Genomic DNA, 18,941 nt, shown 5'->3' on the forward strand with positions numbered 1-18,941 from the left:
CCAAACTCTGCTGCAGGTCCCAAAGTCACTCGATCACTGCGGCATCACTGAGAGTTAAAAACTGTTTAAATCCTTTCATCTGTAATAAAATGATCCGCGTTGCTGCTCTACCAGGTGTAACTAGTAAGTTTAACATCTAGGCATCCATGAAAGCCGAATTTATGACATTTAACGGAGTTAGAAGTTAGCAGTATGTTAGCTTGCTAGTTTCCATCTAAATATAACATACCATGTTCTTACTGAGGGATTTCTGAAACAAATTGGTAAAGGGTAAATGGCCTGTATTTATATAGCGCATCACTGAGAGTTAAAAACTGTCTAAATCCTTTCATCTGTAATAAAATGATCCGCGTTGCTGCTCTACCAGGTGTAACTAGTAAGTTTAACATCTAGGCATCCATGAAAGCTGAATTTATGAAATTTAACGGAGTTAGAAGTTAGCAGTAAGTTAGCTTGCTAGTTTCCATCTAAATATAACATACCATGTTCTTACTGAGGGATTTCTGAAACAAATTGGTAAATGATAAATGGCCTGTATTTATATAGCGCTTCACTAGTCCCTAAGGACCCCAAATCGCTTTACATATCCAGTCATCCACCCATTCACCCACACATTCACACAAATTAAGACGTACAGCTCTACTATCACTTCCAACATAAATGAAGACAGAAAACTAAACAGCAGTGATGTTTGTAGGGTTACTGAAGTCGGGCTAGCTGGTATGTAATGATGTGCTACTTGATCGCTAGCGACATAGCTATGTTAGCATAATATAAACAGTGAAGCTGGATGATGAACGCTAACTTTTTTCCACTCAATAAAAGTTAACGTGATTCCCGAAGGTTCAGGGCAAATGCAATCGCATGGCAGGATGCTGTAAACAGGCTGAACTTCATAATGACTGAAACTAGCACCACTGAAGGAACAATCAGTGTTGCCAACTCCTCAGTAAGGAAAATTGCTATTGGTTGTCCTAAAAGTCACTAGAAGTCGCTAAATGACGTCATTGCCTAATTTGCATAATTGGTCATGCTAATGTGATTTAATCTAACCTACGTTGTTGAAGAGAGAAATAACATAGTGGAAGAGACAAGAAGTGAGTAAAAACATTGTAAATGCATTTAGAATTTATTTAGAACTATAAATTAAATTTCTTTTAGCAATTATTGTTTTTTAATGTCACAATTCCAACCCTGCTCCTTTACCCGGGCTTGGACAGGCATAAGTGACCCGAAATTGGCACTCTGGTGGAGTTACTGTGTGTGTGTGTTTATAAGTAGTAGTGGTGTGCGGATCGATCCTGAATGAATAATTTAGGGTTAATTTGTAGTTTATCATTAACAGCAACACAGTGGAAAGAAACTGTAACATTCGGATTGTCTACATTCAAAGGAACTACTTCCTCTTCCGCCTTTCATAGTCATGTGTGAAATACGGCTGTATAAATGTCTGGCCGCCCCCTGGCGCGCACTCACAACAATGGCTGAGCGTAATTGTGCGGACGTATTTTACCTCCACAAACAGCTGAGACGTGGTTTGCTATACATGTGGCAAAAAAAGTGCTCCAAGAGTGAGGTGTTGTGGCCATACTAGGGAGACATTCAAAAGGGCTGCTTGGGGGGGGGGCATTTCTGTACCTTTTACAGGGTTTATTTATCGGATAAAATATGTTAAATGTCACCGTTATTATTGGCCGGCCCGGAAACAGCGGGGGTGTCCAAATTCAGAGGCTGCTTCCACCTGAGGACCCGCCCTTCGCGGTCTAAAGAAAGCCGGGTAGTACGTCACAGGCTCCATTGGTGGAGTGAAACTCTGCCGTCTGCTCCTTGCTATCTAAAATATAACCGGACACTGGCGTAAACTCTTCTGTTTAATTAGTTTTCTGTTTGATGTTTATTCGGCTGTGTGAAAACCCTGGAGGAACACACCCGATGGATTAATAAAGTTAAATTTAATTTAATCTAATCTAATAATTTTAATCTCAGCCAAACTGATTTGCTCACGAACAAATAAAACACTGAAAAAGCCAAACAATAACATTTTTAAGTTATCAAAGTGACTTATATATCATGTTTAACCCGAGTAGCGAAAGCCCGCGGGGGATTGAAAACAATGTGTCAGTTGGCTCAGATATTTGAAGTTTACACAGCTACATTCTGTGTAAATATGTTAAAAGGTTTTTTGCGACCCAGAAAGAGAAATAAGAGTAATATTAAAACTAAGTAGCTGCCACCGTTGTTGGAAACTGGAATTGGCTGGGCCGCGCTATGAATTCTGCGATATGGTTTTTCAATGTTGTTGTCCGGGTGGAAAATCGGGAAAATTTCGGGAGAATGGTGGCTCCAGGAGATTTTTGGGAGGGGCACTGAAATTCGGTATTCTCCCGGAAAAATCGCGAGGGTTGGCATGTATGGTTGTGGCAACATCACTAACCTTGTCAAACACCTCAGAGTAAATCATATCACAGAATATGACAAGCGTATGTTGAGGCGAACTGAAGAAGAAGAGAGGGACAGGTGCTGCTAGGGCGAGACAGACGTCTCTCACGGAGTCCTTTAGTGCTGCAGGCAGGCAAGGTGTTCAGATAGCCACAACTTCAGTTTTTTTATTTATATATGATGAACTCTGCATTAAGTGATAAGAACAAGTAATCTGATGTCCTGCAATCATTATGATGCTATAATTTGAGATACAATAAATAAAAGACGTTTTTGTACAAAGTATCGGTATCGGATCAGTATCGTCGATACCACCCTGAAAATTACTTGGTATCAGATCGGAAAGGAAATCAGTGGTATCGCACATCACTAATAAGTAGTTTTAAACCTTGTGATCCACAAAACAGCATCACAGTAAAAGAAGAACTGACTGCGTTACAGTCAGTGCGGAGCAGCGGCTTCACTCATACGCACTTTAATTTGCAGTTTGGACGCATAGGTTTGAACGTCTCGTGCCCTGATAGCAGCTGGGGGAGGACTATCCTCCGTCCGTGAGCGCTTTGGCACTGGCGAGGTGCCCACGGCAGCACCACAGCTTATTTAGCGTAAAAGCGATAAGCATTTCACGTCAAAACGTCGTCATAAATAAGTCTCCAATAACACCAGAAAATGTCGCCAGATTTGTTGCTAGTCGCTTTTTAGAAAAAAAGTCGCTAAAGGGGTCTGAAAACTCGCTAAATATAGGCAACACTGGGAACAATGGGCTGGGAGCAGTAGCGGAGCTGGGGTGGGGGGGGTGGCTTACTGGGCTTAAGCCCGGGTTGTTTTTTCAGAAGCCTGGCGTCTTTTGGAGTGTAATTTTTTCATAGTTAGATGCCTGGCTGACAACTGTATAAAACAAAAACTACACACAATATTGTAGTGCACACTGTGGGAATTTACGACTGTGCGTAAATCCCCCCTAATATTGGTATGATCCGAGCTCAGACACTAAACGACTGAGCGAGGGGGCGGGGGGAGCTGCTGCCTGCGAGTTTGCTGTTGGAGAAGTGGAGACAGGCAGACAGAGGAAAACTGAAGTTCGACCAGGTACCAAAGCAAATCATTCATACTGTACAAATAATGTAAATATGACGGTGTATCACGAAAGATTGATATCAAACTGATCACTTGACCCATATTACGTTACTTGTTCAAGTGAATCAACAAATGGCGAAATGAAAAGCCGATCAACAACAATGCTGCTTCTTTAGAGAGTCTTAGCTTACGTGTGTTTATTTCATATTTTCAGTTGTTACCCTCCACGGCTAAATAAATCAGTTTCAGTAATGTACTGATATACAAGAATGGACATAAGGAGCTTCTTTCAAAGAAAAAACTCTGGTAGATGTTATTTTCTATATTATGCTTCGTATGTTGTTCAGTATATTTCTATGCAAAACAAGAGGAATTTCAATACACAGCAGTATATTCACAGTTTAAACCAGATATTTACGTACACTTTATGGAAAACACAAGAACATTTTTTTACTGTACAACATCAATTTAGAGCAGGGGTAGGCAACCTTTCTGATGGTGAGTGCCATTTAAATTTTCCTCAGAGGTCAGTGTGCCATATGATTGCATTAGCAATTAATTTAATAACGCTCTATATTAGCACTTACACACTATATAGAACTACTTTATAGAATTATATTTGTTCGAAGATGTTATCAGCGAATAGTTATCAGCTATTTTGAAACAAAAAGACACTTTTTATCCATAACAGCAAATGAATTGTACAACAGAAAATACAAATGCTATTTATGGTCTCCTCCCAAGAATGATAAGAAAAATAAACTGGGCCAATATGGCATGTCTGTTAATACAGAGACACACATGTTAATGTGATCTCTGGTCTCCCACTCAGAGACACAGGTCTCCGAGTGTCCAGCATTCAGACCTGAGGACACTCATGTGAGAGAAAATTTGCTCACACAGATATGTAGAGCCAAATACTGTCAATAAGGCCTCTGCAATGTTCTGAAGACAGTTAAACTTGTCAGGTAGTGATGTCCAGCAGGTGAAAATGAAAGCTCCATGAACACGCACAGCTGTGGATTCTAGCTGCTTCGATGTTGCATTAACTGGCATTAACCCAGCCAGTTAATGCGAGACAAACCCAGCTGCTCATTAAAGCTTTCTGGTTTGATCAGAAAATAAAACATTGGTCCATACACCTGAAAGTCCCAAAAATGCATTGTGTCTCGAGTCTACGGATGTATCCGTGTATTTCCGTGGTGCTGATGCTGTGCTGAGCGGAAAGCTCCTGAAGCTTTGAAGTGTCAGAATGTGGAAAGCTAGCAACGTCCCTCTCACCAGTAGGCTAAGTTATTTTTAGCCAATTACAAGTTGAATCTGGTAGTTGGGGTTGTTAGTTAAGATACCGTCATTAAGAAGAGGCACAACTAATGTGTCTATGCGAGCTGATTTGCGATGTGATGCACCTTCTCAGATTAATTCAGTGCATGTCGTGCCCAGGGCTGGACTGGGACAAAAAAACAGCCCGGGCTGTATTTCTTTGTGCCCCCCTTTCCCTGTTAATGCCGCCACCCCACCTGGCCCCCTGGCAAAACTTTGCTAGACCCACCCCTGCACAGTTACCAGCTGTCAGCTACTTAGAAAATGATATTGGTGTTATTTGTCTCTCAGAAACAGTTCATAACTTCCCTTCAACTCATCCATGTCACCTAAAAGGTAAACCTGTTTCTCCATCACCTGTTCAGCTCTGATGATTCAGTAAGGACATCTCCTGGTTTCATCTTCATGTTTCCCTCTCACCACATATCCAAACCGATATCATGACCAGCAGCTTTTACAGCTGTGGCTCCAGCAAACATCAGCTGATACTAGAAATTAATATTAAATAAATTCTAACAACAGCTGATCAAGCTTAAACGTGCTGCTGTTGTTTAGCGTGACATCCAGCAATTTCCTCTTTCTGGCGCAAAGTGAGCGATAAACAAACAAGAGAGAAAAGCTGATCAGCTGATCATTGATCAATTTCATGATTAAAGTAGCAACAGGAGAGAATGAGAGGAGAAGAGGCAGCTGTGCAGCAAAGACAAAGAATAACTCCACCTTTGTGTCTTTTTTCATTGTAGCTGAAATCCGGGACAAACTGCGTCCCCTCTCAGCTCAACATGAAACGCACAATAATTTCTCTGAATGCAGGACGATTCCGTCTTTTTACGGGACGGTTGGCAACTCTACTAACTAACCTTATGAATAAAACAAAGTTCACTATCAGTAACATAGTAGCACCCACCCAGCTGTATAGAAACTCCGTCATGCTAGCTAGAACGCAGTACGAGTTATTGTAACTGGCTGTAAAAAGTCAGCACAACGAAAATAAACTCCACCTAAACTTGGTTTATATCTGACCCAGATAGACTGCAGGCCATAACTTCTTACCTGAAGTTCAGTTCACCTGACACTCGGACCGCCCCACTTCGGGTCTCTCCTCCTCCTGCCTCCAATCTCCCTCATCCAAGTGCTGGCCTCCACCACTTGTTAATTTTACTGAATCTGTGGAAGCTCCGCGATGCCACTACCAAACAACTGAGTTATTTTTACACACCGGCCAGCATCTGGCCAATCCAACACCTTTCATTGTTTATACCGTTACAAAAAATATATAAAAATCATCGGGCCACCGAGCAAATGCCCGGTATGCCCGATGGCCAGTCCAGCTGTGCGTTCCATCAGTTAACCCTTTGCGTGCCAACTATGGCACGCGTGCCCAGGGTTGCCGACCCCTGATTTAGAGTAAACTTGTTTTGTTTTGGATAAATAAATATTGAAATATCTTTTGAATTAGTTAAATGTCAGAATAAAGAGAGACAGAGCTGTCTATTTTTTATCACTTTCATCAAATGTAGGAGTACATATACACCAAGTTTGTTGTTAATTAATAAGAAACTCCAGACGATTCCATTCTGAGCTGAAGAAGCTTCTGATAGGTTAGTAGAGTCCATGTGAGTAAACTGGTGGCACACCTGTGGATGCATATAAGGCAAAACACAGAGCCTGTTTCTTTGACATGGGAAAATCAAGAGATGTCAACCAAAACACCAGGAAAAGAATTGTGGACCTCCATAAGTGTGGCTCAATTTTGAATACAATTTGGTGCCATGTGCAATTAAGAAATACAGATAGTTTCTCTCTTTACTCTTAAAGTTAACAATTATGTTTTTTTATATTTATCAACCTAAAAACCTGTTTTCAACTTTATATTTGATGATGTTGGTGTTTGGCTTGATTGTCAGCACAAAGAGGGAGAGAGAGAGGAACAGAGAGGGAGATGGAGAATGAGGACAAAACAGAAATGGAACAGGAGCAGGTGAAACAGACATGTAAATATGGTTTGTTTCCTGAGCGCAGAGCTGCTGGTGCTTGTTTCCCTACAGAGCACTTTATAGGCAAACCCACTTTATCAGCGGCTGATATTCAGTCACTGGCACACAGCTTTGAACCCTCTGCTGAGTTTTAGCTCTCAGTTGAGTTTAAACAGGTTTTAAGCCTTCAAGGCGTGATTGTAGATGCCGTACAGGTGAGTATTTCTCACCTGCAGTGGCATTGCAGGCCACGCCCCGTCACAAGCATTTTCTATTTAATTGACTATGTGCACGTTAGCATATGCTACTTCTGGTGCGGAAACTCCTGTGGGGAGCTTTGTTTCCGGTGTCCTATTCACGCCCTGTTTACGGTCCAAAACAAGTTAAGCAAATGAATGAATCAAACAGCGATTTACATTTCTATAGATGTCTTGGGCATTTACCCAATATATCCGTAAATGATGTTCATCGACTTGTCAATATTTTTTCCCCGTAGCCAATTTTATTTTTTGACGGTGCAAAACGTTTGGTGGACATCGTGGACATACAGTACTGCACTTCAGAGTCACACCGCTAGCGATCGATGCAGCGATTCTGTACTGTACAGGAGAGACGTCATGGAGGAGATCGTCTGCAGCGATCAGGATGCGGGACACAATGTGACGTGAAAAGAAGTAAGCATGCAAACTTGCACTAAAAAACTGCAAAACAGCGAGGTGAAAGGTGAACCGCGTTATTAGCGAGGGACCGCTGTAATTTTGAAGGTAAGTCACAACATACCCTTCGTAAATACTAATGTATAGAAACCGTTACCAGCAATCATTCATTTTTTGTGTGGCTTTTTTCACGGTTTGTTAACATGCTGTGTAGGTGTGTACTTGACTAGCTGATATCGACATAATGGGAGAAACATCTGGTTTGACTATTCTTCACCTGTAGTTTGAATGCTGCCTGTTTAAATCATAATAACTGACACTATACAGAGATGTGCTTCTGAATGTGGATGATGTGTCTTCTGCTGCAGTAATGCAGTTCTGCTTGTGTTGAGTGATGTAAACAACTGATCGATCTAAACGCTTTAAACATCAAAATTGATCATTAGATTTTTTATGACACAACAGTGGTGAGTGTTCCCACCTTCTGCTCTTTGTAACTTAACACGACCTTTCCATTTTTCGAGTTTTGGACATGATTTAGAAGTTAGCATTTTCTCGTGCACAGGGTCAATTATAAACTTTGTCTAAATTATGTCCTGGGTTTTAACTATTTAATAATAAAAAGGAAACACAAAAAACACTGAAGGTCATGAAAATTAATTGAGATTTAGCAATTCAAGAACACACCCACTTTATTTATTGAAAAGTATTGGTATTGGTATCTGCGATACAGGTCCGTATTTACTTGGTATCGGCTCAATACCAAAATATGCAGTATCGCACACGACTACGGAGCATTACGGCTATTGTAGTCAGGAACCTCGCGGAGTAATCTGGGTCCAAAACTCCGTCTGTTTCAGGTCCCAAAGTCAAACGAACACTGCAGCATCACTGAGAGTTAAAAACCATCTAAATTCTTTCACCTTTAATAAAATGATCAGCGTTGCTGCTTTACCAGGTGTAACAATTAAGTTTAACAGGCCAGGGATCCATGAAAACAGAATTTATTAAATTTAACGGAGTTAGAAGTTAACAAGAAGTTAGCTTGCTAGTTTCTTTTTTATTTAATGCAAAATTATATTTTGTTTTAATTTACTTTCAAATTCTTCAGTTGCTGAATGGGCTGCATAGTTTTCAAAATTGCATAGTTCAGAATAGCTATAATTGTACCAGATGGTTGCATTCAGTTAAGTTGGACTAGACTGTAATACAAACCGTTCAAGTTTGTCAACAATAAAACTTACTGAAATGAGAGAACGACTGAGTGCGAGAATTTGATATTAGATAAAATGAATATTGATAAAGTTTACCTTTATGTACAGACTCTGAATATCGCAAAATATTTTTAAAAATTGCAATAATATCGTATCGTGCGTTAAGTATTGTGATAATATCGTATCGTGGGATGTATGGTGATTCCCACCTCTACTAAACAGTAAAGCTGGAGGATGAACGCTAACTTTTTTCCAAGTTCCAAGGGTTCCCAATAGTTAGGGACAAATGCAGTTGCATGGTAAGATGCTGTAAACGGACCAAACTTCAGTTGGGAGAACAACTGAGATAATCCATCCACAATACAAGGTTAGTCATTAATACACTGCAACAACATGGGAATAGAGCAGCTGCAAGAGAATTCAACATTAATGAATCAATAGTACGGAAGTGGAGGAAGCAAGAAGAATGAATTGAGTAAAGTTTGACTTATCTGACTGTTTTGTTTCGCTTAATGCACCTTATAATCTGGTGTGCCTTGTGGTACAAAAAATACGGTACGCATTACCATTTTTTTTTTTGTTGTTGTTTTCCTGTCATGCCTGTTTCATTCATTCTGGAAGTACCGTATCCACTAGGTCACTGACTCTGGGAGAGACCAATAGTTATCAGTAGTGTAGGAGAGAAAGGGACAGGTAAAACACAAAATAGTATATTTTACCAATTATGTAACTGTTATACCTAAAAGAAAAAAAAATCTTTGTTTTGATAATGTGGTTTCAAGATCTAATATTTGTGATAGAGATGGACCGATCCGATATTACGTATCGGTATCGGTCCGATACTGACCTAAATTACTGGATCGGATATCAGAGAGAAATAAAAAATGTAATCCGATCCGAAGTATCACAAAATCACCTCACAAACCGCGCTACTTGGCGTAACCCAGCTCGGCGCATCGGAGCAGTATGTGTCACGTGATAGAGCGGCTGTTGTCTGCGAGACCTGTCGGTGGTCTGTTGGAGTATTTGGAGCTTCGCTACACGCTACATACACGCGGCATTTCATCTCGGCGAAAACTATCCCAGAGAAGTAAAACAAGTGTGTAAGTTCATCCCTGAATGTTTGCATAGTATTTCCACGTTAAGCTTAATAACTGATAACTGATATATTGAGCCCCAGCTGGACTGGCCATCGGAGTTCTGTATTGAGGTGAAAAGGAAGCGATTTGTCCCGTACTTCAGCTAGAATTAAAAAATAGACATTTTTGTCTTTGCTGCGCAGTTGCATCTACTTCTCTCATTCACTCCCCCTTCCTCTCCGGTTATTACTTCAAGCATGAAACTGATCAATGATCAGCTGATCGGCTTTTCTGCCACAAGTCCCGTCTTTCTTGTTTGTTTATCACCCACTTTGCGCTAGAAAGAGGAGACCAGCGGATAAACAGCAGCGCGTTTAAGCATGATCAGCTGTTGTTAGAATGTATTTAATATTACTTTCTAGTATCAGCTGAGGTTTGCTGGAGCCACAGCTGTAAAAGCTGCTGGTCATGATATCTGTTTGGACATCTGGTGAGAGGGAAACATGAAGATGAAACCAGGAGATGTCCTTACTGAATCATCACAGCTGAACAGGTGATGGAGAAACAGGTTTTCCTTTTAGGTGACATGGATAAGTTATGAAGTTATGAACTGTTTCTGAGAGACAAATAACACCAGGATCCTTTTCTACGTAGCTGACGGCTGGTAACTGTGCAGGGGCCAGGTTGGGCATTAACAGGGAAAGGGGGGCACAAAGAAATATTTTTCTTTGTTATGTCATTTAAAAACTTTGAATAAATAATTATCTGAATTTTACAACAAAAGTGGCCATCTGATTAAATGTATAGAAATCCATTATTGTATATAGTAACTAATAAGTCTAATATACATCCTAGTAAGCTATAGTACTTTATCCTTTGGGAAGGTACCATCTGTGCAGTCTGCAGTTCTGTTGAAGAAAGATGTTGAGTCTATTTAATTATTGTAGAAAAATAATTGATTTCTGTGCATTTGTTTTACACTTGCATTAAATTAAAGTTGATTACATCGATTAAGGGAGCGAGCGCAAATGCAAAAACTGAGCGAGAGGGGCTGCTATTGTGTGTATGGATAATAGCAAACACTGAAATACATGTTTTGCACACAGCAACGAGTTTTGTTCACTCAAATTTAGCTTTTCTTCACTCAAAATAAATTTCTCCTCAAAATGCAACACGTGCACCTGCAAATGTTTTTTACATGCGCTCAGAATAATGGCACAAAAATAACGCCATACACCCCTAGTTTTAATGGTTTGGGGCATAGTGGGAAGTATATTACATGTACTTCCTAACTGTCTGTCTAACACTGTCATTTGTGGAAAAGCCCAATGAACCTCTTGACATCAACTATGAAACAATTTGTTTTTTGGTGAATGGATCATGAAGTAGTTTGTTGGCGCAGTTATAAATTACATTTACATATAGGACAAAAGAGTGCAAGATAAGTATACCACTAGAAATTTGGACTTGAGTAATGTTGTCAATTACTTTGCTGAGTGCAAAGCCAGAAAGATGACATTCAGATTCAACAATAGTTTGTTTTTTGGAAGGACTGATGTATGTAGGATATATCGAGAAGCTGGTCCATTAGAAATAGTTATTGAATGAGGAATTCTATTCATTAGTGTGCTGGTTTGGTACAGTGACCACAGTGAAGACCTGTAGTTAATGGACTTCACCCAACTTCCGTTTGAGATTGCTGTTCATGGCACTGGAATGATACAGTTAATACTGTTGATTATTCCTGTACTATACAATTTTTGCATTTACACAGTGTGTGTCTGTGTGAGAGAGAGACAGAGTGAGATAGTGTGTATACTCGGGTACAAGTTGGTGGGAACGATAACCACTGTTTTTGTCTGCTAGAGTGGTTTTTTCACTGCATATTCTGCACCAAAACTCTGTGCGTTCATCATTTGTTTGAAGCCAGCTCACCTCCTGCAACCCCTTTTCCGAGAATACTTTTTGCAGTTCGGACTCCTTCTGACATTTCTTTGGAGGTGGAAGAACACCAAAGTAATTACGTAAAGGAGCTTGCTTCTTGGACATCTTTAAGAGTTCTAAACAAATGTTTGTCCTCCTCCAGAAAATCTTATGTACGCAAACGCGTGTTGCAACTTCTTATCTGGTGCGCGTCTTTTATTTTGACAGAAAATGCACACCTGCGGACCACTTATGTGCACCCCTGGTCATATTGTAAATCCAAACACATGATCATATAAACCCAACAGATTAGTATTTTTGTCTGCTATCCATTTATTTTTTTATGAGCTAGTGATGCAATACTTGTCTACACATATCCACAGGTGACAGCACATGATGCTTATTCTGAAACAACTGTGGGAAGGCTGGGCAGGATCCTGGTCCAGAAATTCACGTAAGGCATCCTCATTTTCTGTTGCACGTAGTTGTTGTTCATATCAGAATGGATCTCCAGGAACTTTGGTGCACTTCTGGTGAACGTTGGCCAGTTAACAGGCACGCTTGAGCCTCCGTTGTTGGGATCTCTGTGGACATAAAAAGAAAAAAGTAAAACATAAATACAGCAGCTTAATTTATATTTCAATACTTGGTTTAGTTGTTTGGTTTCTGTGATACTCTGACAATCGTTTGTGTCTGCAGAATTATACCCAGTTTTGGCAAAGTTGGTCCAGTAGGAGATCATGGCGCCGGAGACATGGCGATGGCTTGGCCAGTATCCAAGTGGTGTGGTAAAGGGCTTTCCAAACACGTACTGCAGGTCGTCAGCGTGGTCAGCTCCCATCCAGCTTGGGTAGGGTGTGATAAGACCACCCATACGGTTGGGCTCAGAGAAGAGGTAGGAGTAGGTGCGCCCAGTTCTTTAATGAGAAAAAACATTGATGTGACAATAACTACACAACTGACAAAAACTATTTGACTTTCATTTCTGTAATTATTTATATGAATGAAATTTTTTTTTTTTTTTTTTTTTTTTTTTTGGCCTGTCCCGTTTGGCTCTTTTGCCCTCAGAATTGTTGTCTAAAGGCAAAGAAAGATGCCCAACGGATTTACTTTATATGAATGAAATTTTACTGAGACCACTATTATCTCATTAAACTGTGACATCTGTATTGCAAGATAATATTCTCACGTGGCATGGTCAGCATGTAGATAAAGGGCAGCCTGTGTAGGAACCAGGAAGATGTAGTCCGTTCCTACTCCCACAATGGTTTTCTTGATGGTCTCCTGGCTGGGATTGCTTCCCCAGTTTGAAGTATAGGTGGAGTAGGCATTGTTCAGACCAACCGTGCCCTTCTCCTTTGTGTACGCTCCCAAGAGCCTCCTCACATCGTCACTGAAATCCGAAAGTGAGGATTAAGGTCTGATAAAACACCTTACTGTCACCTAAGGTTTGATATAGTGTTACATCCATGTTGGCATTGTTATTGTTTCAACTGATCAAATGGCTCAAACTCACATAGGGGTGCTAATTAGATCTGAGTTGATTGACGGAACATCTAAAGCAGTGAAAATATGCCCGTCCATGTCATTGACTCCAGCAATGTAATCAATTTCAGCTGCATTGTGGAACAAGTGGGAAGGATCTTCTGGCAAGAAGTCCCCATCAATCACAGGAGACAGGATCAGGTTGAAGACAATGGGGTCTGAGAAATGCAGACAATTAGAACATGTACTATATGCAGAACAAACTTTGTTTTATATATACTGTGTTAGCCAGCATATAGTTTAAACTGTTGGATTTGCTTGTATCCCATTGAACTTTGTGAGCAATCTTGTCAGAAAAGCTTTCATCGTGTCTAAAATGAGAATGTAAAGTAGGCTGTGTGGAATGTAATCCTTACTATCGGGTGAACCGGACAAACTGATAGTGCCTGCCAGTGTTAGGGCTCCAGGATCAGCCATCTTCAAACAGGCAGCCATTCTGTTATCAGTTGGGCACTTGACCTTCTGAGCAACCTGCAGAGTGGGTGTAAATTAATAATTATGTGCTATTGTTAAAGCTGTTTACACAGATTTTGTATTCCTATTATTTGTTCCGAAAGAGTGATTATATCCAGAGAAGCTGCTATGTACCTCCTCAGCGAACTTGCGAGGGTTCTTGTTGATTCCCCAGGGGCAAAGTGCCACTCCACTCTGGGAGATGGCTCTCCTGATGATGCCTTTATTGTGGGGAGTGAGAGTCTGTGGGTGGAAGGTTAGGAAGAATACTTAGTCTGATCTTGTGCAACAACTTTATGGTTTCCAGTGCAAATAGCAAGCCAACAATTGTAACCACTGTAGCAGATGGGTGAGAACCAGGTCTAGGTCTGCTGTAAGTGTCACCTCAACATAAATTACTAAATTTGATCTGTTGACTGTGATGTTGCTGTACTGCTTACAGTGTTTTTATTTTAGCAAACAGTTTGTGCAGGAATTCGCTTCTTCAGTTCCTTGCAAACTAAGTTGCCAGTGTGAGTTTATAGCTCAAAACTCTATAATCTTGTCCAAATATGGTCACTGGTTCGAACAACCAAGGATTTTGATATATGTGTGTATATATACATATCTGTGGAAATGTATTTTCACCTGGAAGCTAACACTAGCTCCACCTGCAGATTCCCCAAAGATGGTGATGTTGCCAGGGTCGCCTCCAAATGAGCGGATGTTTCTGTGTACCCAAGCAATGGCAGCCTGCTGATCCCACAAACCGTAGTTTCCTGAGGATCAAATATATTTCAGCTCATGAGAAGAATCACTGCTTTAATGGAAGTATTTTTTAAATGGCAACCTAGCATGTACCAGGCTCTGTAAAGTGTGTGTAACTTACCAGGCAAGCCAGAGTCTCCACTGCTCAGGAAGCCCAGTGTTCCCACACGGTACCCCACCGTCACTACAATAACATTCCCTCTGTCTGCAATCTCCTGTCCGCTGTACAGGTAATTATCCAGGAAGTTCGCACCCATGGAGCCTCCAACCAGGAAGCCTCCTCCATAGATCCAAACCATGACAGGGAGACCGGCAGATACTAGAGGACAAAGTTAGTGAAATTTAGTCTTTGTCTAATTTACATTAAAAAATAAACAAATAACCTAGGGCTGCGCAAGTTAATGCGTTATTATCACATCAACGCATTCATTGATTAATAACGACAATTATTTTATTTTGAAGGTCCATGCTAACTGCCTCAGAACATAAAAAGCCACGGGTCACAGGAGGGATGGGATGTTGATCTGTGCAGGCTTGAAATGGGTGACATTATGCATCTCAACCAATGAGATCATTTATGGTGGGCTTGATAGTACTGCAGGGCAGAGTTGATAGAACTAAAGTTATTTGTAAGAGCTGCAAAGTTGAGTTTTCTTATCATCGGAGTACAGTGGTCTCTCGCTATAACGCGGTTCACCTTTTGCAGCCTCGCTGTTTCACAGATTTTTTTTTGTGTGTGTGCAATTTTGCATCCTTTTTTCCCCCTGCACATTGTATTCTGCGTTCTCATTGACTGTAGACCATTGTCAATCAATCTCATGCCGTGTCTCCTGTACAGTACAGAATGTGTTCAGCTTGTCAAATTAACATAAATCTTTGATCGCTAGCACTATGACTCTTACGTGCTGTACTGTATGTTTGTAAGTTATCTCCCCAACAAACACAACAGTGTCAACGAAACCTTTTTCAAAGGCACCTGTGGTAGCACCCAAAAGGCAGAGGAAGATGCTAACCACCGCACAAAAAGTTGGACTTCTGGATATGCTGAAGGAAGGTATAAGTTACTGTATTTTTTGGACCATAAGGCACACCAGATTATAAGGCGCATTAAACAGGGTTTGATCTTTGGTTTCATTCTATAATACTGGATTTATTTTTCTACGAAGGTTTGAACTTTGAGAGTGTTTAAACAAGAGAGAAAAGTGTGAAAATGTTCATGTCTGTCTGAGAAAAGTGTCTAAAGCGTGTAGTGAGGGGTTTTACAGCCTTAACACATCTATAATAACTGTAAAAAATAAAGCTGACTACTTCATGGATTTCACCTATCGCTGGTTATTTTTAGAGCGTAACTTGCACGATAAACGAGGGACCACTGCACTTCAAGTCTGAAGTATCACTTAAATGCATTACACGCTATTGATGCCAGCAAAACACCCACTCAAACAAACAGTGGCAGGAGGATCGACAGACTACATTGGATGCAGCTTGTAGGAGAAGTATAGTTAAACAAAACGGGAGAAGCTAACAATCGCCATAACAAAGTGGCTAGCTACAAACTGCAAGTCAATTATTATCGTGGAAGATGTCGGTCTGATGAGCCTCCCTCAAGACACAACAGAATTCACAAGCTGTACAAAAAGGAGAGCACTATGAAAGCAACTGTGTCATTATGTGCACTAGCTGTTGCTCCCTCTGGAATCTAGTGGATGTCACTAGGTAACCATAATTACCTGAGAGTTGCAGTACATTATATTGATGAACAGTGGGAGCTGCGTTTGCATGCTCTGACTGCAGCGAAAACAGAAGAGAGTGGCAAAGAGTAAGAAAATTTCAATTTAGAGGAATAGATAAATGCAGTAAATTTTGTCAACTCAATCTAGATTAGTGAAGGTGGGTTTTGGGGCGGGGGGGGGATTCTCATTCTCCACCAGAAATCAAGAATAAACAGACTTCACAGAATAAAAGTCCTTTGACAGTAAATGATCTTGAACATCTCCCTGACAACAGAAAATGTTTCTGGTGGTACCTGAAAAAAATCAACATATTTATAAATGTTAACTTGCTGTTGATCAAAAGGTGCCTGTTATAAAGTTATGCTCGTGATTCTTTGTTGGATCTGATTAGATTCATGTTTATGTTGAGATCGACAAGAAGTGTTTTAACTGCTACTGTGTTAAGGAAATAGTGCCGTTAAAAAGCACCTTATTTCTTTAAAGGCGTTGCTAACTGATAGCAACGTTGCTAACTCATATAGCACATCCGCTATATGAGATGTGCACTTCTCATATAGCAGTGCTATGGGTGCCGGTTTAGCTCAGTGGGTGAGCAGGTGTATGGCTGGAGAGCAGTGGGCCTGGGTTTGAGTCCGACCTGCGGCCTTTTCCTGCGTGTTCTCGCAGAGAATCATGCAATTCATGCGATCACAATTTAAAAAATTTCATCATTGCCCAGCACTAAAATAAACTTTTGTGCATTTCTGTTTTTACCTGAGCTGCCATGAGGAACCCAGATGTTAAGGTACAGGCAGTCTGTACTGCCGATGGTGTCAGTCATCACAAGGTTCAACTGAAGGCATCTGGGCTTGTAGTCTGTGGCCTGTAGAATACCTGACCAGAAACACATTAAAAGAGTTAAATATTACATTTGAAAAATTATCAGGATACATGTGTATGTTACTTCACACAGCGCAGGTCTTAGCTTGCCTACCTTTGCAAGTAGTAGAAGTAATTTTCTATTGACTGATTAAAGTTAACCGGAGACATGCAGAAAAGGCTGCTGAGAGTTTCAGAGATAACAGCTAAAGACTGATGAGAAACTTAATCAGTCTACCTACCATCCCAACCACGGTGAGGCCTTGGTTTCTCAAATGTTCCAGGAGCATCAGCAAAGGGAATCCCCAAGAAGATATCCATGGATCGGCCTGATCCCAGACTCTTCGATTTTCCCTCAACCTTCCCTCCCTCGGTCTGCACCACACCAAGCTAAAGAGATAAAGCACAATGAGATAAAAAAAAATGTTGATACGTTTGTAGCTAAATAGTCTTTGCACAACAAGATGACAAAAAATCCTGTAAACATGAAAAATACACATTTTGTGTAACACTTACAGAGGCCGCAGAGGCCGTCTCTAGAAACAAAGCAACAGCAATCAAAATCCCCAGCGTCAGCATCATGAGTAACTGGCAGAATGGCACCGATTGTCACCCTGACTTTTATAAAGCGGACTCCTCCCCTGGACAACATCTGACCTGTGTGAAGTTCGTGGGCCTGCTTTTCTCACAGTTACATAATATTTAACCACCTTGTGTACATTACACCTTCCCAAATACTTCCCGTGTATCATATCATTATATCATTAATTTCCATATTTTCGAGAAGGAAAATAAGTTGTTTTAGACTCAGTGAGCAGAGAGACAAATTTAGCCAAATGTTCATGTAAGTTGCCTAATGTGTAAGAATGACCACAGGTCAGGATGTATTTTGAAATATTTCACGCAGACAAATAATGACAGTCTGATTCTGGACATGCAAAGAAGGCTACTAGTAGTATGTTTGGCATCTCGTTTTTTAATTTAATGAATTACTTCAAAAATAGAGAGCTGGTTCAAAAAAACACACAAACAAAACAGACAGAGATTGTGTTACAGTCCTGACCAGAGCCTTCGTAAGACATGCAAGTGATTAATCTTTCACGTGTGACTTGTGAGTTTCCCCCCACTATTTATCAGGAAACCATCCTCTATTGAGTTTACACAGCTGTCAGACTGTGCACAGAGTCACACTCCTCTAGCCAATCTGAAAAGTTAACCATTATGTTTTGAATGCTTCAAAACTAAACTGTAAATACCTTTATTGTAGCCTACAATTAATAACTATTTCTACTATAAAGTGCAAATTTGCTGAGTCAGCGTTATCTCTTATGTGCTTTTCCACGGCTACTGATTTTATCTGTGACATAATCTATACACCTATGGGGTCCATGCATATACAGCAACAGTGTCTGCATGTACATGACACTCACCTGCCACATATCTAGTCAGCCAATCACATGACAGCAACTATTGCGTTTAGGAATGTAAGCATGGTCCAGATGACCTGCTGACCCCCAAATGGCAAAGAAAAGCAATTTAAGTGACTTTGAATATGACTTGGTTGTTGATGCTATCCTATTTCAGAAACTGCTGATCTACTGGGAGTTTCCCTCACAATCATCTCTAGGGTTCAAAGGCATGGTCTGAAAATGAGAAAATGACCAGTGAGCAGCAGTTCTCTGGGTGAAAAAGGCCTTGTTGATGTCAAACATCAGAGGAGTTGACTTTTAGGTTTGTTAGGTATGAAGCTATCATTAGCTTGCTAGCCCTGGCATCTCCACATATATATATTTAGAGCTTCAGGTGTAAATTCAAATAGATCAAATAAAACTAAGACAACCATATTTGTCTCTGCTATGCTAATTTTTAATGAACTATCACTGATACTGATACTTTTAGATCAACATGTCTGCACATG

At 40.5% G+C, this 18,941-nt stretch overlaps 1 protein-coding gene across 1 annotated transcript; it reads right to left on the bottom strand.

The window, feature by feature from the left end:
* Window positions 1–11,996: 11,996 nt before the first annotated feature.
* Window positions 11,997–17,647, bottom strand: LOC101475080 (bile salt-activated lipase). The gene is made up of 11 exons (XM_004538437.5): window positions 17,540–17,647; window positions 17,266–17,413; window positions 16,919–17,038; window positions 14,554–14,751; window positions 14,313–14,443; window positions 13,821–13,928; window positions 13,589–13,703; window positions 13,204–13,390; window positions 12,877–13,080; window positions 12,395–12,604; window positions 11,997–12,271 (listed from the first exon to the last, which is right to left on the bottom strand). Exons 1-11 carry the CDS (start codon window positions 17,603–17,605, stop codon window positions 12,088–12,090), a joined length of 1,671 nt encoding a protein of 556 aa, XP_004538494.3. The 5' UTR covers window positions 17,606–17,647; the 3' UTR covers window positions 11,997–12,087.
* Window positions 17,648–18,941: the final 1,294 nt, after the last annotated feature.

This window comes from Maylandia zebra, linkage group LG7, assembly GCF_041146795.1.
Source record: "Maylandia zebra isolate NMK-2024a linkage group LG7, Mzebra_GT3a, whole genome shotgun sequence".
Taxonomy (NCBI): Eukaryota; Metazoa; Chordata; class Actinopteri; order Cichliformes; family Cichlidae; genus Maylandia; species Maylandia zebra.